The following is a 15,125-nucleotide window of genomic DNA, read 5'->3' as shown; positions in this document are numbered from 1 at the left end:
TTTGATTAATGTTTACTATTTTCATTCATCCTTTCTCTTCAAATTTTCTTTTCCGTATATTATAGGAGCTAATTTAAGTTATCAAATCTTATTCTTTTTAAATAAACAAATAGAAGAAAAAAAATTATTTTTTTTTTTATTTAAAAGGAGGACAATGTTTTTATAAACCCTTAAAAGATATACTAACTTGACCATTTAAGTTTTCTATTTTCTTCTTTTTTTTAAAATATAAAAAAAAAAAAAAAAAAGGTTCGCTTTTACGCTTTTTTAATAAAAGGAGTTAAATCTGTTTCTAATCAAATTGCGTTGTAGTTGTTTTGAACCTTTTGGTTCAGCTGTACGGCGCAGCAAAAATTCAAGCCGTTATCAATCCTCTTCTTTCCCTCTTCATAAACATCAATATCAAAAATTAAATTCAAATTCTTCACCTTCACCTTCACCACCACTTTCTCCATCCATAAATCATCAATTTGTTCCTGATATAATGTCTTTTACAACAATTCCATTTGAAATATTAATAGAAATATGTGATTATTTACATCCATCAGATTTATATAATCTTACAATGGTATGTAAACGTTATAGATCATTATTATGGGATAAAACTAGTACCACAACACAATTAATTTGGAAAAGTTCAAGGAAAAAATTTATTCTTAATTTAAACGTTGATCCACCAGAAAAAATGAGTGAACAAGAATTTATTTGGTTAATGTTATTATCGAATAAATGTATGTTTTGTGATCAAACGGATAAATTTGAATTAACAATGCATTGGGAATTTAGAATGTATTGTTGTTTCAAATGTTTGAACGAAAGAACTATTTGGTAAGTAATTTAACAATCTTTTTATTTGAAATGAATCTTTTTTTTTAATTTGAAATGAAAAATTTTTATTTAAATGTTCCTCTTCTTTTTTTTTAGTAAATTAACATTGTTACATAAATATAATTTTCCTGAAGAATTGTTTGCTTGTTTATCACAATTACAAAAAAATCCTAATCCAAGAGATCCACCATTATATTTAATGAAAGATGTTGAAAATTTATTAAAACAATATAATTATGAAAAGGATAAGAAAACTTGGATTAAAGAACGACAAGATAAAATCATTAAATTAAATATAGAAAATGAACAATATAATACTTTACATGATCAAGTTAGATATGATCATACCGAAAGATTAGAAAGGTTATTAAGAAAATTACATGATTTTTATTCTAATAATAGAGTATATTAAGAATATGAAGAGAAAGATTAGGGCGAGGTGAAGAAATTAAAATAGATTAATTATTAGATTATTTTAATTATTTACCGTAATTTTTTTTTTTATCGATGAAAATAATTTTTGATTTTTTTAATTCATTTTTTATTTTATTTTCTTTTTCTTTTTTATAGTAATTAATTAAAATTAATTGAATTATTTAGATAATTAATGTAATCAAATAATTGTATGGTTTTTTTTTTATGATTCTTCACATCGATCATGATCATTGATCATGATCATAAAAAAATAAATTTACATTTTGATCGTATATTGATCGTATATTGATCGTATATTGATCAGATATTGATCAGATATTTAACACAAAAAAAAAAATCTAGATATTTTAATTGAATTCAAATCTTTATTTATTGCATTGTTTTCTAATTGTTACATTGTTTTCATTGTTTCTAAGCGATTAAACAAACCAATGGGCACATGCGATTAAGCCATAAAGTTTAGAGGCTTTCATGTATGTGGTGGCTTAACTGGCTCAACTTTGCAACGAAATGGCTTATAAAATTAGTAAATTTTTATTGCAAACAAAAATCTTATTATTGCAAATAAATAAAATAATAACCCGCAGTTGAGTTGATGACGCCGAATTTCATATTTCATGATTCAAATAATAATAATTGATGATAAATTAATAATTTAATTTTTTCACTTTCCTTTTCCCTGCGCAAAACCTGCGCACAAAAAAAAATAAAGCGTAGTCAGCGTAGAAGCGTAGTCATGCGCAGGACAATAAATCCTTCAAATGTGGCGTATAAAGAATCAAACAAATATAAAGAACAGACGCCATTACTACGCAATTACTACGCAATTTGGCGCAGTTCACAATAGCAAAAAGTTCATAAGCGATTACTTATTAAAATGTTTGTAGAACACGTAAAAATAAGGATAATTTTTTAACTAAGCCAATTATTCACCAGCCATTAAATTTCATTTTATTTTTTTTTACCACAATCAAAAAAAATTAAAGCCTCAAAAAATATATCAAAGAATTAATTTAACGTGTCTAAATTACAAAAAATTTCGTAATTATGTTGAAGGCTTTATTTATTAATGAGTGAAATCTTTTAAAAGCTTTGCCACATAAAAAAAAAAAAATATTTTTGTAAGATAATGATGTATTTGTAAGATTACACAATGTATTATAAAAAAAAAAAGAGGTTTAAAGAAACAAATTGTCATCAGTTTAGGGAGGACAAAAAGTATCGGATAATTTTCATGTAATGCAATCGATATCTGTGAAAGTATTTCCCCCACAAATGCAATTTGATGCAAAGAACGTTTGTGTATCCCGTTAATTGTTTTCAATTTAATATATATTATTTTATTTTTCTTGAATCATCAAAAAAAAAATCAATAAAAATCAATAAAAATAAAAAAAAACGATAAAAATTTTTTTTTTCATCAATCTTGTTCATCAATCTTGGAAAAATCTTGGAAGAAATTTTTTTATATAATTTTTTGTTACTTTTTTTTAATACTAATACTTATTAATCTCTTTGTTATTAAAATTTAACTAAAGATCTTAATCAAAGTCATTACGATTATTATTTACATCAAAATATCACATCAAAATATCACATCATCATTCTCATTCAATTCTCATATATCAATCATTCTCATTTTTGAAGTAAAAAAAAAAAAAAAAAAAATGTTTATAATAATTGTTCGTTTCATAGAAAACACTTGATAAAATCATCGAATGTGTAATAAGAACTCTCTCATACGTAAAATCCTTTACCCTTCAAAGAAAAATGTTTGTTTTTTTTTTGTAAAAATTAAAAACTATCGGTTTAAGAAGAAGAAGAAAGAAAGAAAGAAAAAGTACTTTTTCAAAGTAAAAAAAAAAAAGATAATAAAATGAAACTATTATACATATTAATTATTATAATACATCAACAATAAAGTCATATAAAGTCCTTGATAATCTGATAATCCATATCACCCATAATAACACCAACCAAAACCACCAACCCAAATGTCTAATCACCTTTTTCGATAAGGATATTCTGTGCTCATATGTAAAGTCCTAAATATCCTTTCTAATCTTTCGTTATAATCATATCTTCCAAAATCATGTTGTTTACGATATTCATTATTTGCGTTTTTCAATTCATCAATCTCTTTCTGTTTTCTTTTTATCCAATTTTCTTTTTTGCTTATTGATAATTTGTTGTATTCTTTTAATGTTTGTTTAACTTGTCTCATTAAAAATAATTGTGGTCGCTGTGCATTTGGTGCTAATGGAACAATACACGTTAATATATGTTCTGAGATTTCCCATTCTTTTATTAACGTATCACGACTTTAATAAGGAAAGAGAGAGAAAAAAAAAATAAAGATTAATTAATTAATAATTGTAATTTTAGGTAATAATAGTAAAAAGTAAAAAAAAAAAACCTAAATACATACCTAACAGTTCTCTGAGCCAAACATTTATTACAACAATACATTTTAAATTCCCAATGCATTGCTAATTTCCATTTATCCTTTTCATCACAAAACATACATTTATCCAGTAATAACATCAACCATATATATCGTTGCTCGCTCATTCCTTCAGGACAAGGAAGTGACAAGTGAGGAACGAAATTTAATCTCGATGTACGCCAAATTAATTGTGCTGATTCACTTGTTTTGTTCCATAAAAGATTTCGAAAACGTTTACATACTAGTGATAAATTGTATAGATCAGAAGGATGTAAATGACTACATATTTCTACTAGTATTTCATTAGGTAAGGTTGTTGCCATTATTATGTGATGATTGTGATGTTTTTTATGAGAGAAGAGGAAAGAAGAAGCTGATGATGATGAAAAACGACGTGATGTTCTCGGCGTTGTTGATGCAGAGTTAGGAGGAGGTTTCGGTACTTTTTTTTGAAGGGGGATTATACGTTGAAGAAAAAATGTTATGAACGCCACGGTTGATAATTTTCAAAAAAAAAATGTAAACGAGAAAGTTTTTGTTCCGAGAAAAAAAAAAATTTTTTTTAAAAGAGGTATATATAATTATTATTTATGAAAGAAAAGATAATGTTGAATATATGCTCTCTTTATTATTGATCTTAACAATGAATCTTTTATTTTATCTGAAATAACGAGTTTTAAAGAAGAAGGACGAGAATAAACAAAGAGGATAAGAAAAAAAAATATAAATTTTTTAATTAAAAAAAAAAACAAAGGAAATTATATATATATATATAACAAAAAAAAAAAATTTTTTTTTTTGTTTAAAAAAAAAACCTGTGACTAGGATTTCGTTAAAAAGGAAAAAAAAAGGCCGATTTTTTTTTTTCACAAAATATATTAGAAAAAAAAAATTTTTTTTTATTAAAGTATATAAGTGTGTATATATATATATGATATAATTATATATATATATATATATATATATTATTTTATATTTATACGTATTTATGCTTTTTTTTTGTTTTAAGGCTCAACTTTCAAAAAAAAAAAATCAGGGCTTTACCAAGAACGGAGAGATGATCAAATATTCTTTTCCATTTATAGTCATATTGTGGCTATATTATACGAACAACTGTATAAAAAAAAAAACTAGTTTAATGAAAAAAAAATTTTTTTTTCTCTTTGCATATAAAAATTATACTTTTTTTTTTCTTTGCAGGTTTTTACTTAATATTTACAAGTAAAGTGATATTATTCGATATTTATGGCATGTATGTGTATATAAAAAGTGAATTATAAATTCCAAAAATTCGGCGGAAGTGAAAAAGAAGGAAAAAAATTCCGGTTAAGAAGAATAATCGGGAGTATCAGGTGTTTAATTTTGTAAACTATTTGTAAGAAAAATTTGGAGTAAAGAAAAATATTTACATTTATTTATGTTTATAATAAAAAAAAAAATACCGAGGAATTTTTTAAAACAAAAGGCCCTTTGTTCACTATATATGCAACTGTTATATAATTTTAACTAAAACTACTTAGAAGATCAAATGGCATTACATTTATATAAACAAGGAAACCTAAAAAAGTAAATATGTATAATGAAAGCGCATCACTGTATAAAAAAAAAGCCTACTTTGATACTTTGCCTCATTAATAGAATTGTAAATCATGAGTAAATCATAAGTTATCTTAAACTAGGTAAAATATAATAATATATTATATATATATATTACATATATATTATATATATTGTAATATAATATGTATTATCTTGTAATGTCTGCTGTACTAAATGTCTGTACTAATGTCTGTACTAATGTCTGTACTATAATGTCTGTAATGTCGCAGCCCAAAACCCTTTAAAATGATTGCATATCATTCACGTGCAATTCAATTTTTTAGTATTGTCATGGTTACGTTTTTATATTATTTATAATTTTTAGAATTTTTATAATTTTCTAATTTTTTTTTTCTAATTTTTTATGATTTTCTAATTTTTTTATATCTTTTGTATCTTTTTTTTGTTACCAATAATGGATTTGTATTTGTTATTTAATTTCGTCAAATTGGTTGAATTTTTCTTGTTATCCCAATCGATATTTAATTATTATTATTATCGATAAACTCCACATATAATTATGCATTATACCGCATTTATCATGATTGGTTAATTAATGTAACAATGAAAAACAAAGTTAGAAACAATATATTTACCTTTAAGGCAAACACATATTATTATAAAATTAAGGGGAAGGAGAAAAAAATAAAAATAAAATAAATAAAAAATTCTATAGAAACGGAACGAATCAAAAATAAGTAATTAAATGAAAAATTCTGAGACTTTTTTTTTTTTTTTTTTTTTTTAAATTGAGGCTTTTTTTTTTTTTTCACTAAATTAATTTTTTTTTTTTCTTCTCACGCAATGTAGCCAATGTAGCCTGAAAGCCGCATACATAATAACTAACTTTATATGATCATATTAAAAAAAAGATCTTCAATTAATTTTTTTTATCGTCATGATTTTTTAACCAAAGCGAGAATAAATTCGAAATTATGAAACGATTTTTGTTAGTCAATTTCCTATTATGTTAAAGTTCCCATCTACCTGGATTTTGGTCTGCATTTTTACATTGTTTATAATGTGGGGATCAATTCTTTTATTCTTTATCATTAGTTTAAATTTGAATTTCTTTTGTACTCTCAAAAAAGTCAATTTCAATAATTTCAATCAAAAGAATCAAAGATAAATTTTTAAAGTTTCTAAACTACCTTTGGTTTACAAGAAATTAATCCCGAAACCATTTAAACTTCTCCGTTATTAGATTTAATTTGATGATGATCGATAAGATTTACCCGTGATTTAATACTAATTTAGTTTGAAACCTGCTTTCCCCCGAATTGATCTACATTTTAGTAATAGGCCCTTCTAATCCGTTATATATATTATACAATTCTTAATAAAGTTAATTATTATTATATAGGTTAACGAATTACGGTAATGATGTCAAATGATTCATGAAATGTGACTTAACTAGAAAGATATCACATTTTATTCAAAAAAGCCGCCCCATTATAACCCAAATGGAAGCCACACGTGTCTGAGCTTTTCTTTTCCCTAAGCCAAATTCCATTTAAGTGATTTTAACTCGTTTTTTTTTTTAACTCACCTTTTTTATTATTCATCCACACTTTTTCGATTGATCTCGATCATATCATTCAAAACAATTTCCAAATTTATCTCATTTGTTGGCTTGGCATAAGCCATGAATAAATTTGAATTAAATAAATAATAAGCCACTAACGATTATATACAAGCCATATTTTTTTGAGCCAATAAAAAATTTCGTTTACTTGATAGTTCTGGAATTTAATTTCTGGTTAAATTTAATTTTACCAAGAATAAATTTTTATTTTTTTTTTTCTGCTTAGACATTTTATACATTTTTGAGTTATTTATTATCTCGATCATTTATTAAGCCACTCATGTAATTTAATTTTTGTTCATTTTTTCCAAGCCACGATTGCTTACTTATAATATGTAAAACTTTTGTTAATTAATCGGTTTGTTTTATTATTGGTTTGAAATGATTGCTCCGAATTCTTCGATTGAATCTCGATCATATTATATCTTGTTTACTATTACTTACACAAATTAAAAGTATTTAAGTTACATTATATTATATTATATTATATATGTATTTTTTATTTCACATAATTAAAAAGGCTTAGATGGCTCGTGAGATCGAGAAGGCTTAAGGTTTGGCTCGTGAGAATATGATAGTAAGGCTTAGTAATATGTATTATAATCTTGCCCATAATTATTTATGAATTCGTTAACAAGATTTAATGAAATTAAGCCTTGAATTCATTCAAGTATGATCTTATACCATACTAGTAATAGTGTAATAATAAAACTTTTTTAATCGACACGTTTTTTTTTTTATAGAGCCACTCTTTCAAACGGGATAATAATTTACTGCGCCACGCAAATGGATTAAACGAGGCACATTAAAAGATTTAAACGTTTTTTTTTATTTCAATATCGCCTTTTTCAACGGCTTATTGTTTATTTAATAGTTATCCCGCCGAGCCATTTTTTATTAAGAAACTTGTTCAAAAATGATTTATCCAAGCCAGTAATTTTCCGTAGTTTCCAAGCCATTTTTTTTTAAAAAAAAGCGTTTTTTTTTTTGACACGAAAAACGCGAAAAATTACTATTTTATTGTTATATTAATTTCCTTTGTTGGAAGATGATCTAAATAAAAATAATAATAAAAATGATCGAATTATAAATAAATAAGGAATTTTTGTTTTATATCGTTCTTTTGTAAATTAAACAAGTTTTTTTGTTATCAAATTTTTTTTTTATAAATATTGGAATTCATACCTATTCAGTCGAGGCTTCATTCTTTGCGTAGCAAAATAACAAGCCATCAAATCATCAATGTTAATGTGGCTTTTATGAAAAATGATAAGCTCTTATCATTTATGGCTTGTATATAATTCGTGACTTCATTATGGCTGTGAAATATGAATTCATAAATAAATTTCTAAACTAAGCAAAGTTTAGATCGGTAGTTAATTTATGCGTTTCATTCTGTGATCATTAATGATGATGATGTACTGTACTTTAAAAATTGTATTTACCATACATGTGGAAAGTTATCAATCATCTGCCAAAAAAATTTTTTTTTTAAGGGTCGATCAAAATTTTTATTTTTTTTCTAAAAGTAAATCATAAAATAAAGTAAATCAAACCTTGAAAATCCTTCAAAATAATGCACAAATAAACTCTTTTTAATTTTTTTAGTAATAAAGGAAATTTAATAAAGTTTTTGAATTTTTTTTAAAAGTTTTTTTCCTAATAAAGGTTTGAATTTTTATTTTTTTTCCTTATAAAGTTATGATATACATATTTTTTCAAACAATTGTAATTGTAATAAATATAATAATAATTTTTTCAATTGTTAAATAAATAAATTTAATAATAAAACAATTTAAAATTATTATTATTATTATTATTATTATTATTTTTATTTTTAGGTTTGATCGATATATATAATATATATATTATTATGCGAATTGGAAATCTTCAAAAATCATATTATTGGAAATTTCTTTCATGTTGTGTAATTTTAAATAAGGAACCTCTCAAAATTCATTTTTATTTTATGCATAAAATTAGATATAATGATTTAAATAATGAAAATCATTTTAAAAATATTGAAATATTGAAACATTGTTTTTAAAATATTGTTATAAGATTGGTTAAATGATGTAAATTTCGATTTTTTTTTTTGGTTTAAAAAAAGAAGTTATTTTTTTTTTATATTTTTTTTTTTGATGATCAATTTTTCACAAAGTAATTTTAATGAGATGATATCATTTAAACCTAAAAAGAAAAAATACTAATTATAAATAATTATAAATATATATTGAAATTTAATTAGTTAATAATTAGATAATTGCTTCTCTTTTTTTTTTACGAATTTTTTTATGGTAACAGGTAGACATCAAAGACCAATTCTAACATTGGAAATAGGAAATCCAATTAAAGGAGAAAGTGAATATCTATTTGATGATGTCATTTTATAATTTTTGTTCCGAAATTTTCATAATTTCCGGGCTAAAATTATCATTTCTCACGTGATTCTTACCGAAATTAAGGTTAGGTTGATCTTTTGTTTAAAAAAAAAATGGCTGATTTACTACTTTTATTACTTTCTTTCCTTAGGATATAATTACTTGTAATAGGTGATGAGGTTGTAAGCTAGTTTTAATTGAGGTGATATTAAATATGCTTTTGAATTAATGTTAATATGTATCGAATTGATTTACTTTAAAGATTTGCATGAGCTACCTTGCGTTCGACCCGGAACATATAAAATCCGGGTCCAGGCCTATAAAATTTTATTGTCAAAGTTTCAATCCGGACTCCAATCAAGTCTCTAGTTTACATGACTTAATAAATGAAAACTCTGATTAAATTTAATAGGTACTGTCTAGATTTTTTTGAATTACGGCAACAATAAATGGCATCGGCGTTACAAGTATCATAAGTATCATATGTCGAAATTATTTAAAATGCTGTAACCTTAAAAAAAATGACGACATTGCATTACGACATACGGCATAAGCCGTTATTAATCTCGCATCGCAGTCGTGCCATAGCCGATGGTACCTATAATTAAAAATGTATTATTTTTTTTCAGAAATAGTTAGAATGTATTATTTTTACGGGAAGTCGGTTTTACGGGAAGTCGGTTTCACGGGAAGTCGAAGCTAGAATGTATTATTTTTTATGGGAGTCAGAAACTATTATATACATACCTATATAAAAGTTTCTTAAAATTATTCTTGAATTATCTAAAATTTGTACTGACTTCTTAGTTGTTTAACGCTTGAATTTACAATAAATTATGTATAAATGTATAAATGTATAAAATGATGTACTGTGCAAATAAAAGAAATTTATTAATAAAATTTGATTACTATTACTTTAAATTTATGTAATAATAAAAAATTATTTTTATAAATTTGTATTACATATATTAAAATTAAATATGAAATTTTATTTTTTTCTTATATTCATATTATTCATAAGAGATATCATTGGATCAAAAGTTATATGCGATATTTTTTATACTCATTATTCATACGACAAATATTCAAAGTTATATGAGATATTTTTTTATACTCATATTACTCATTAAAACTATGACAAAATTTTATTGGATCATATTATTCATATGACAAATATTCAAAGTTGTATGCGATATTTTTTTTATACTCATATTACTCATTAAAACTACGACAAAATTTTATTGGATCAAAAGTTATATGCGATACTTTTATATAATCGTATTATTCATACGATAAATATTTAAAGTTATATGCGATACTTTTTTTATACTCGTATTATTCATACATGCGATACTTTTTTATACTTATATTATTCATTAAAAATTACGACAATTATAAAGTTTAAAAATACCTTCAACTATGATAATTACTCAAAATTATTGGCGAAATTGTTCAAAATCGTCTACTCGTTTGCATTATAACGTGAACGTGAATGTTGCATTCCTTCATACATTCATACAAAAATATCACGTTAATGGAAACGATCAATGATAAAAGTGATGCAAAAATACAGCAAGTAAGCAAAGTAATCAGATTTAAGGAAGATATAAAATGTTCTATTTACAAAATTTTATCTAATAAAAAGTAAATTATAAAAAAATAGTCAACATATAAGAAGAGAAAATATGATGAAATAAATGAAGATAATGATATTCTTATTAGAGAAAAAAAATTATTCAATTATCATATAAATAAAAAATTAAAATCAAATCATTATAGGGAACCATATCATGGATTTTTAAATGATGAAATAAGGATACAAATGAAATTTGTTCCAAATTATCGTTGTAATTTTAATCTTGATTTATCTTCGCGTTATAAAGTAAGTCTATAAATCTATATAATATAAATTTGTTAATTAGAAAATTAATATTATTTAGAACTTTTATTTATAGATATCTCCTTCTATAGATATTATTACCTTGATGGATTTTTAAAATTATTATTTTTGATATCAATTCAAGGATAAATAAATTAGGATTTAGATTTGCTTCAAATCTTGATTTTTTGAGGATCTTTACCTTGCAATTCTTTTCAATTTTATTGCTTTTAAAATTTACTTGTATATTTTTTTAATGATATAAATGTAGAACAATTATCAGCTTGTAGATTAACTTGGAGAATTAAAAAATTGATAAAATTTCATAATTAATTTAAAAATTATAATTTATAACAATATATAGAACTTTTTATTTTACGCATTTGTATAAAATGTATCCTTCTATTGTCTGGTACGGAGTTATGTTTTGATGGTGGAGTTTAGGGTTAGGTTAAGAACGCATTAAATTCTTCTACAGTCGATTTAACAACTTATTCTGAGAAATTTTCTATGTATTTTACCGTTGTTTGATGAGTTTATGGTGAAGTTTAAGGTTAGGTTAGGAACGTATTACAATCTATTTAACAACTTATTCTAAGAAACTTTGAATTTTTCTTATAAAGAAATTATACTATATAATACAATATATTCTGCATTTTACACGAGTGTATAGAAAATAATAATACGGTAATACCCATGAAAAGTGTAGAATGAGCCAAAGTAGTTTGATATTTACCAATGCTGGCTGGCAACTGACATAATTCAGATGCGCATAGCGGACCTTACCCATTTTGTTATTTCATTGGAGATGGTGACCCCATTTTTCATAATCCAATTTGTAACCCATCACGATTTATCGAATCCAGAATCCGAAAACTTATTGCCGAATGACCAGCAGTCCCGTAAATCACGTGACTATTTTTATCGCACTCTCCTCTACAAAGTATCTTTTCAGTAATCCTCTATTTTTTTCACTTAGTACAGTAATCTAGGAATTTAGAATTTTTACGGTATACTGTATAAGATGTTTATTGGTGGTCAGTTACTATAACCATTTATTCGCTTATTCGCTTAGTGCGTCGCTCGAATCCAGAACTCGTTATAAATTTAACTGCACATTATTAAATGACATTTAAAAATTACGTTTATTTGCTTTTGCTTAATTTAATATAGCAAATAGTTACTTATTAATTATATATTGTATATAATCGATCGTGTAATATAGGATGTTAACAAAAAACTAGCTAATGATTTGTGAATTTTACATAGCAAATATTAACTACATATAACGATTTAATAAACGGGATAATTCAAATTCTTCTTGACGAAACAGCTTCTTTTTATCAGTTACAACTGACATCCCAAAGTCAATAATATATATATCACCTTTTTCGTTAACTAAGATATTTTCTTCTCGGATATCATTGTGAAGAATGTTATGACTATGAATTATTTTTAATGCCTCGAGAGCCTTACTTTTTTGCTGTTGCTTTATCTTATGGAAACTCAACATAGTGCCAACTATCGTTGTACCCATAACATAGCCCATCCCGCCCCATAATATCCACAACACACCAAGTTTGTCCATAGAATTCACATCGGTACGTCCCTCCGGTTTGCCGAAAAGTCAAAATCCTGTTCCATAATTTCATCATTATCTTGTTGCCTTGTTTCCTGATTGCCAGAAAATATGGATGACACATTTGAGCCACTGCCCATACTTCGGGGGATCTGGATATTCTCGAAGCTTTGAATGGTAAATTTTGACTCCCATTATGATTAATTAAATTATGATGGGGGATGTGGGATCTCTCTCTGCTAACTGAGCTAGATATGCGTATGCCTTAAGCACCGGTGGATCGGTTGAATCACGCTTAAGAGGATGTGAAATGTGTAGCGCTGTATTATTATTTTTTGGTCGGTAAAAGAACCAGTGATAATCATAGGTTGAAAGTATCCCGTATTGAAGTTGTAATGCCGACATGTAATTGTACACTTGCTCAATTACATCATGTAAAGGTCCACTAAAACTCTGACTTTCCAGGTCTTCTTTACTGAAACTCTCAAAACTCTCTACAACGATTTTCTCTTGATTTCGATTGCCAAGATTAGCTTCATTAAAGTATTGTCAATCTTAAGACGGGAAGTGAAGTCTGGTTTAAAGGGACCAATATTAGTGTCATTTGGGAAGTTCGAATGCTTCGCAAACTTGTATTTTTTCATAGCTGCGTTCAATACACCAAATATATTGACCTCCATAGCAGTCTTGACATTAGAATCAACGACCACTTCTACACCTTTAAAAATTGTGGCCTCTCAAATTCCTCATGTTCAACGAAATTGTACTGATTTACTTCTGTTAAAAATTCCTCCCAACGTGTTATTCTTGAAGGCCAAGCGCCAGCCACTCTGTTTGAGCTAATTGAGGTTCTAGTGTCATAAGGATATCTGGCAGGTGGCGGAATACACGATAAAACTTCTTCCAAGCTGAGAACTAGAAACGAATACGTGTTAATATTACGAGGGTAAATGACGAAAAATTTCATATTGTACCACACTTACGTGGCGATTTTGGCGATTTTACGATGACATGAATACACTCTTCAGCAGACAAGTCAGGGAAGTACTCCGAAATCTAAGTAGTTCGTCACCGTCATTGAGTGTGAGATTTCTCAAGAGCTCGCTACGTTCGTCAGGGATTTGTACTTTCCACAGTTTTAGCTTGTCTACGTCTACACTAGCAAATCCATTTTGTTTTTTAGCCTTTATAGCGTACTTGAGCTCGCTAATAGGTTCGTCTCTACTTATTTTAACACAGAAAGCTCTCGCGGCTGTATTACCCATAACAAGACAGATTAAAGTGATAGTCATTTTCGGCTTATATAGTATTTTTCGTCACACAGAACTGCCTTACGATATATATATATAGTACATTACGTCATTGTACATCGCATACTCAAATGACAAATGACCTTGGTCATAAAGTTGTAATATTTATAATTAAATAATTGTTAGTAATTTTATACATTTAAATTTTATATTACACACGAAATTAATTGATCTTTGAGAATGACCAATTGACAAATAATGAAAAATGATTTCATAAATCATTTAAATGGCCGAACATGTATCGAGCGTCGGACTAGCGCTCCGGACTGATGATCACTACTCCGGAGTCTAGTACGTCTACATCATGTTTTACTGTAACAATTTCCAACCCCCTAACCTTCTTTTCAAGCTTATGGAGCCGGGTAGATTCGGATGAACTGGATGATTCTGTTTCAGAGCTACTCGGATTCTTGCAAAATGGTACAAAATCACCATAGATTTCTATCCCTTCTTTCTGTATATTAATTTTGCTACATATTTTCCAATCAGCTGATCAGTATTTTGCGATAAAGCCTATATGAATTCGCTTTTACACGATCTCCTAATGTTCTAACCTTTTCTGACATAATTTTGCGTGTAATAAATGGTGTCATACGCCGATGAGGTCCTAGTCTTCTCCCATCTGAGTATAGGTGATATTAACATATGCTTGAAAAAAAAATGAAACCGGGTTGTAAATCCGGGTTTGAAAGAAAATGATACCCAGGATAGATAAAAAAATAAAATCAAAACATTTAATGTATACAATAATGCCTTATTCTAAAAATAAACCGATACTAAATTTTTCTATCTAACCTAAATTAGCTAACAATCGTCTTTGAGAAATTTTTCTTGGTCATCTCTATCTTTTGCATCACTTACACTTTTATTACTTGTATTTTGATCTTCTACTCTTGAAGGAAGTCGTTCCGTGAATTCTTTGTCTAGTAAACTAAATTCTTTAACTCGTTCTTCTAATTTATTATGCTCGTTTGTTGAATTCCACTCTTCTCTGGAAATTCCTCAATTCTTTAATTGCTCGTCCGTTATCGAAAGTCGATCAGATATTTGACTTCTTTTTTCCAATTTATCTATCTTTTTGTG

The 15,125-nt window shown here is 26.2% G+C and overlaps 5 protein-coding genes across 5 annotated transcripts; 3 read left to right on the top strand and 2 right to left on the bottom strand.

Moving 5' to 3' along the window:
* The first annotated feature begins 234 nt into the window (after nt 1-234).
* OCT59_011287 (uncharacterized protein) lies at nt 235-1,534 on the top strand. The gene is made up of 2 exons (XM_025332313.2): nt 235-828; nt 925-1,534. The coding sequence occupies exons 1-2, from the start codon at nt 485-487 to the stop codon at nt 1,238-1,240; spliced, it is 660 nt and encodes a 219-aa protein (XP_025173768.1). The 5' UTR covers nt 235-484; the 3' UTR covers nt 1,241-1,534.
* Nucleotides 1,535-2,906: 1,372 nt separating this feature from the next.
* OCT59_011286 (uncharacterized protein) lies at nt 2,907-4,032 on the bottom strand (the record flags this gene model as incomplete). The annotated part of the gene is made up of 2 exons (XM_025319455.2): nt 2,907-3,584; nt 3,692-4,032. The coding sequence occupies 2 exons, from the start codon at nt 4,030-4,032 to the stop codon at nt 3,266-3,268; spliced, it is 660 nt and encodes a 219-aa protein (XP_025173767.1). The 3' UTR covers nt 2,907-3,265.
* Nucleotides 4,033-9,187: 5,155 nt separating this feature from the next.
* OCT59_011285 (uncharacterized protein) lies at nt 9,188-9,677 on the top strand (the record flags this gene model as incomplete). Its single annotated transcript, XM_066136403.1, has 3 exons — nt 9,188-9,254; nt 9,446-9,453; nt 9,537-9,677. 3 exons carry the CDS (start codon nt 9,188-9,190, stop codon nt 9,675-9,677), a joined length of 216 nt encoding a protein of 71 aa, XP_066001027.1.
* Nucleotides 9,678-10,808: 1,131 nt separating this feature from the next.
* OCT59_011284 (uncharacterized protein) lies at nt 10,809-11,271 on the top strand (the record flags this gene model as incomplete). The annotated part of the gene is made up of 3 exons (XM_066136402.1): nt 10,809-10,850; nt 10,938-11,156; nt 11,230-11,271. 3 exons carry the CDS (start codon nt 10,809-10,811, stop codon nt 11,269-11,271), a joined length of 303 nt encoding a protein of 100 aa, XP_066001026.1.
* A 1,665-nt stretch (nt 11,272-12,936) lies between these two features.
* On the bottom strand, nt 12,937-14,687 carry OCT59_011283 (uncharacterized protein; the record flags this gene model as incomplete). The annotated part of the gene is made up of 5 exons (XM_066136401.1): nt 12,937-13,265; nt 13,531-13,647; nt 13,716-13,788; nt 14,380-14,531; nt 14,597-14,687. 5 exons carry the CDS (start codon nt 14,685-14,687, stop codon nt 12,937-12,939), a joined length of 762 nt encoding a protein of 253 aa, XP_066001025.1.
* Between the last annotated feature and the right edge of the window lie 438 nt (nt 14,688-15,125).

This window comes from Rhizophagus irregularis, chromosome 19 (genome assembly GCF_026210795.1).
Source record: "Rhizophagus irregularis chromosome 19, complete sequence".
Taxonomy (NCBI): Eukaryota; Fungi; Glomeromycota; class Glomeromycetes; order Glomerales; family Glomeraceae; genus Rhizophagus; species Rhizophagus irregularis.
This window is presented reverse-complemented; position numbering and strand designations above follow the sequence as displayed.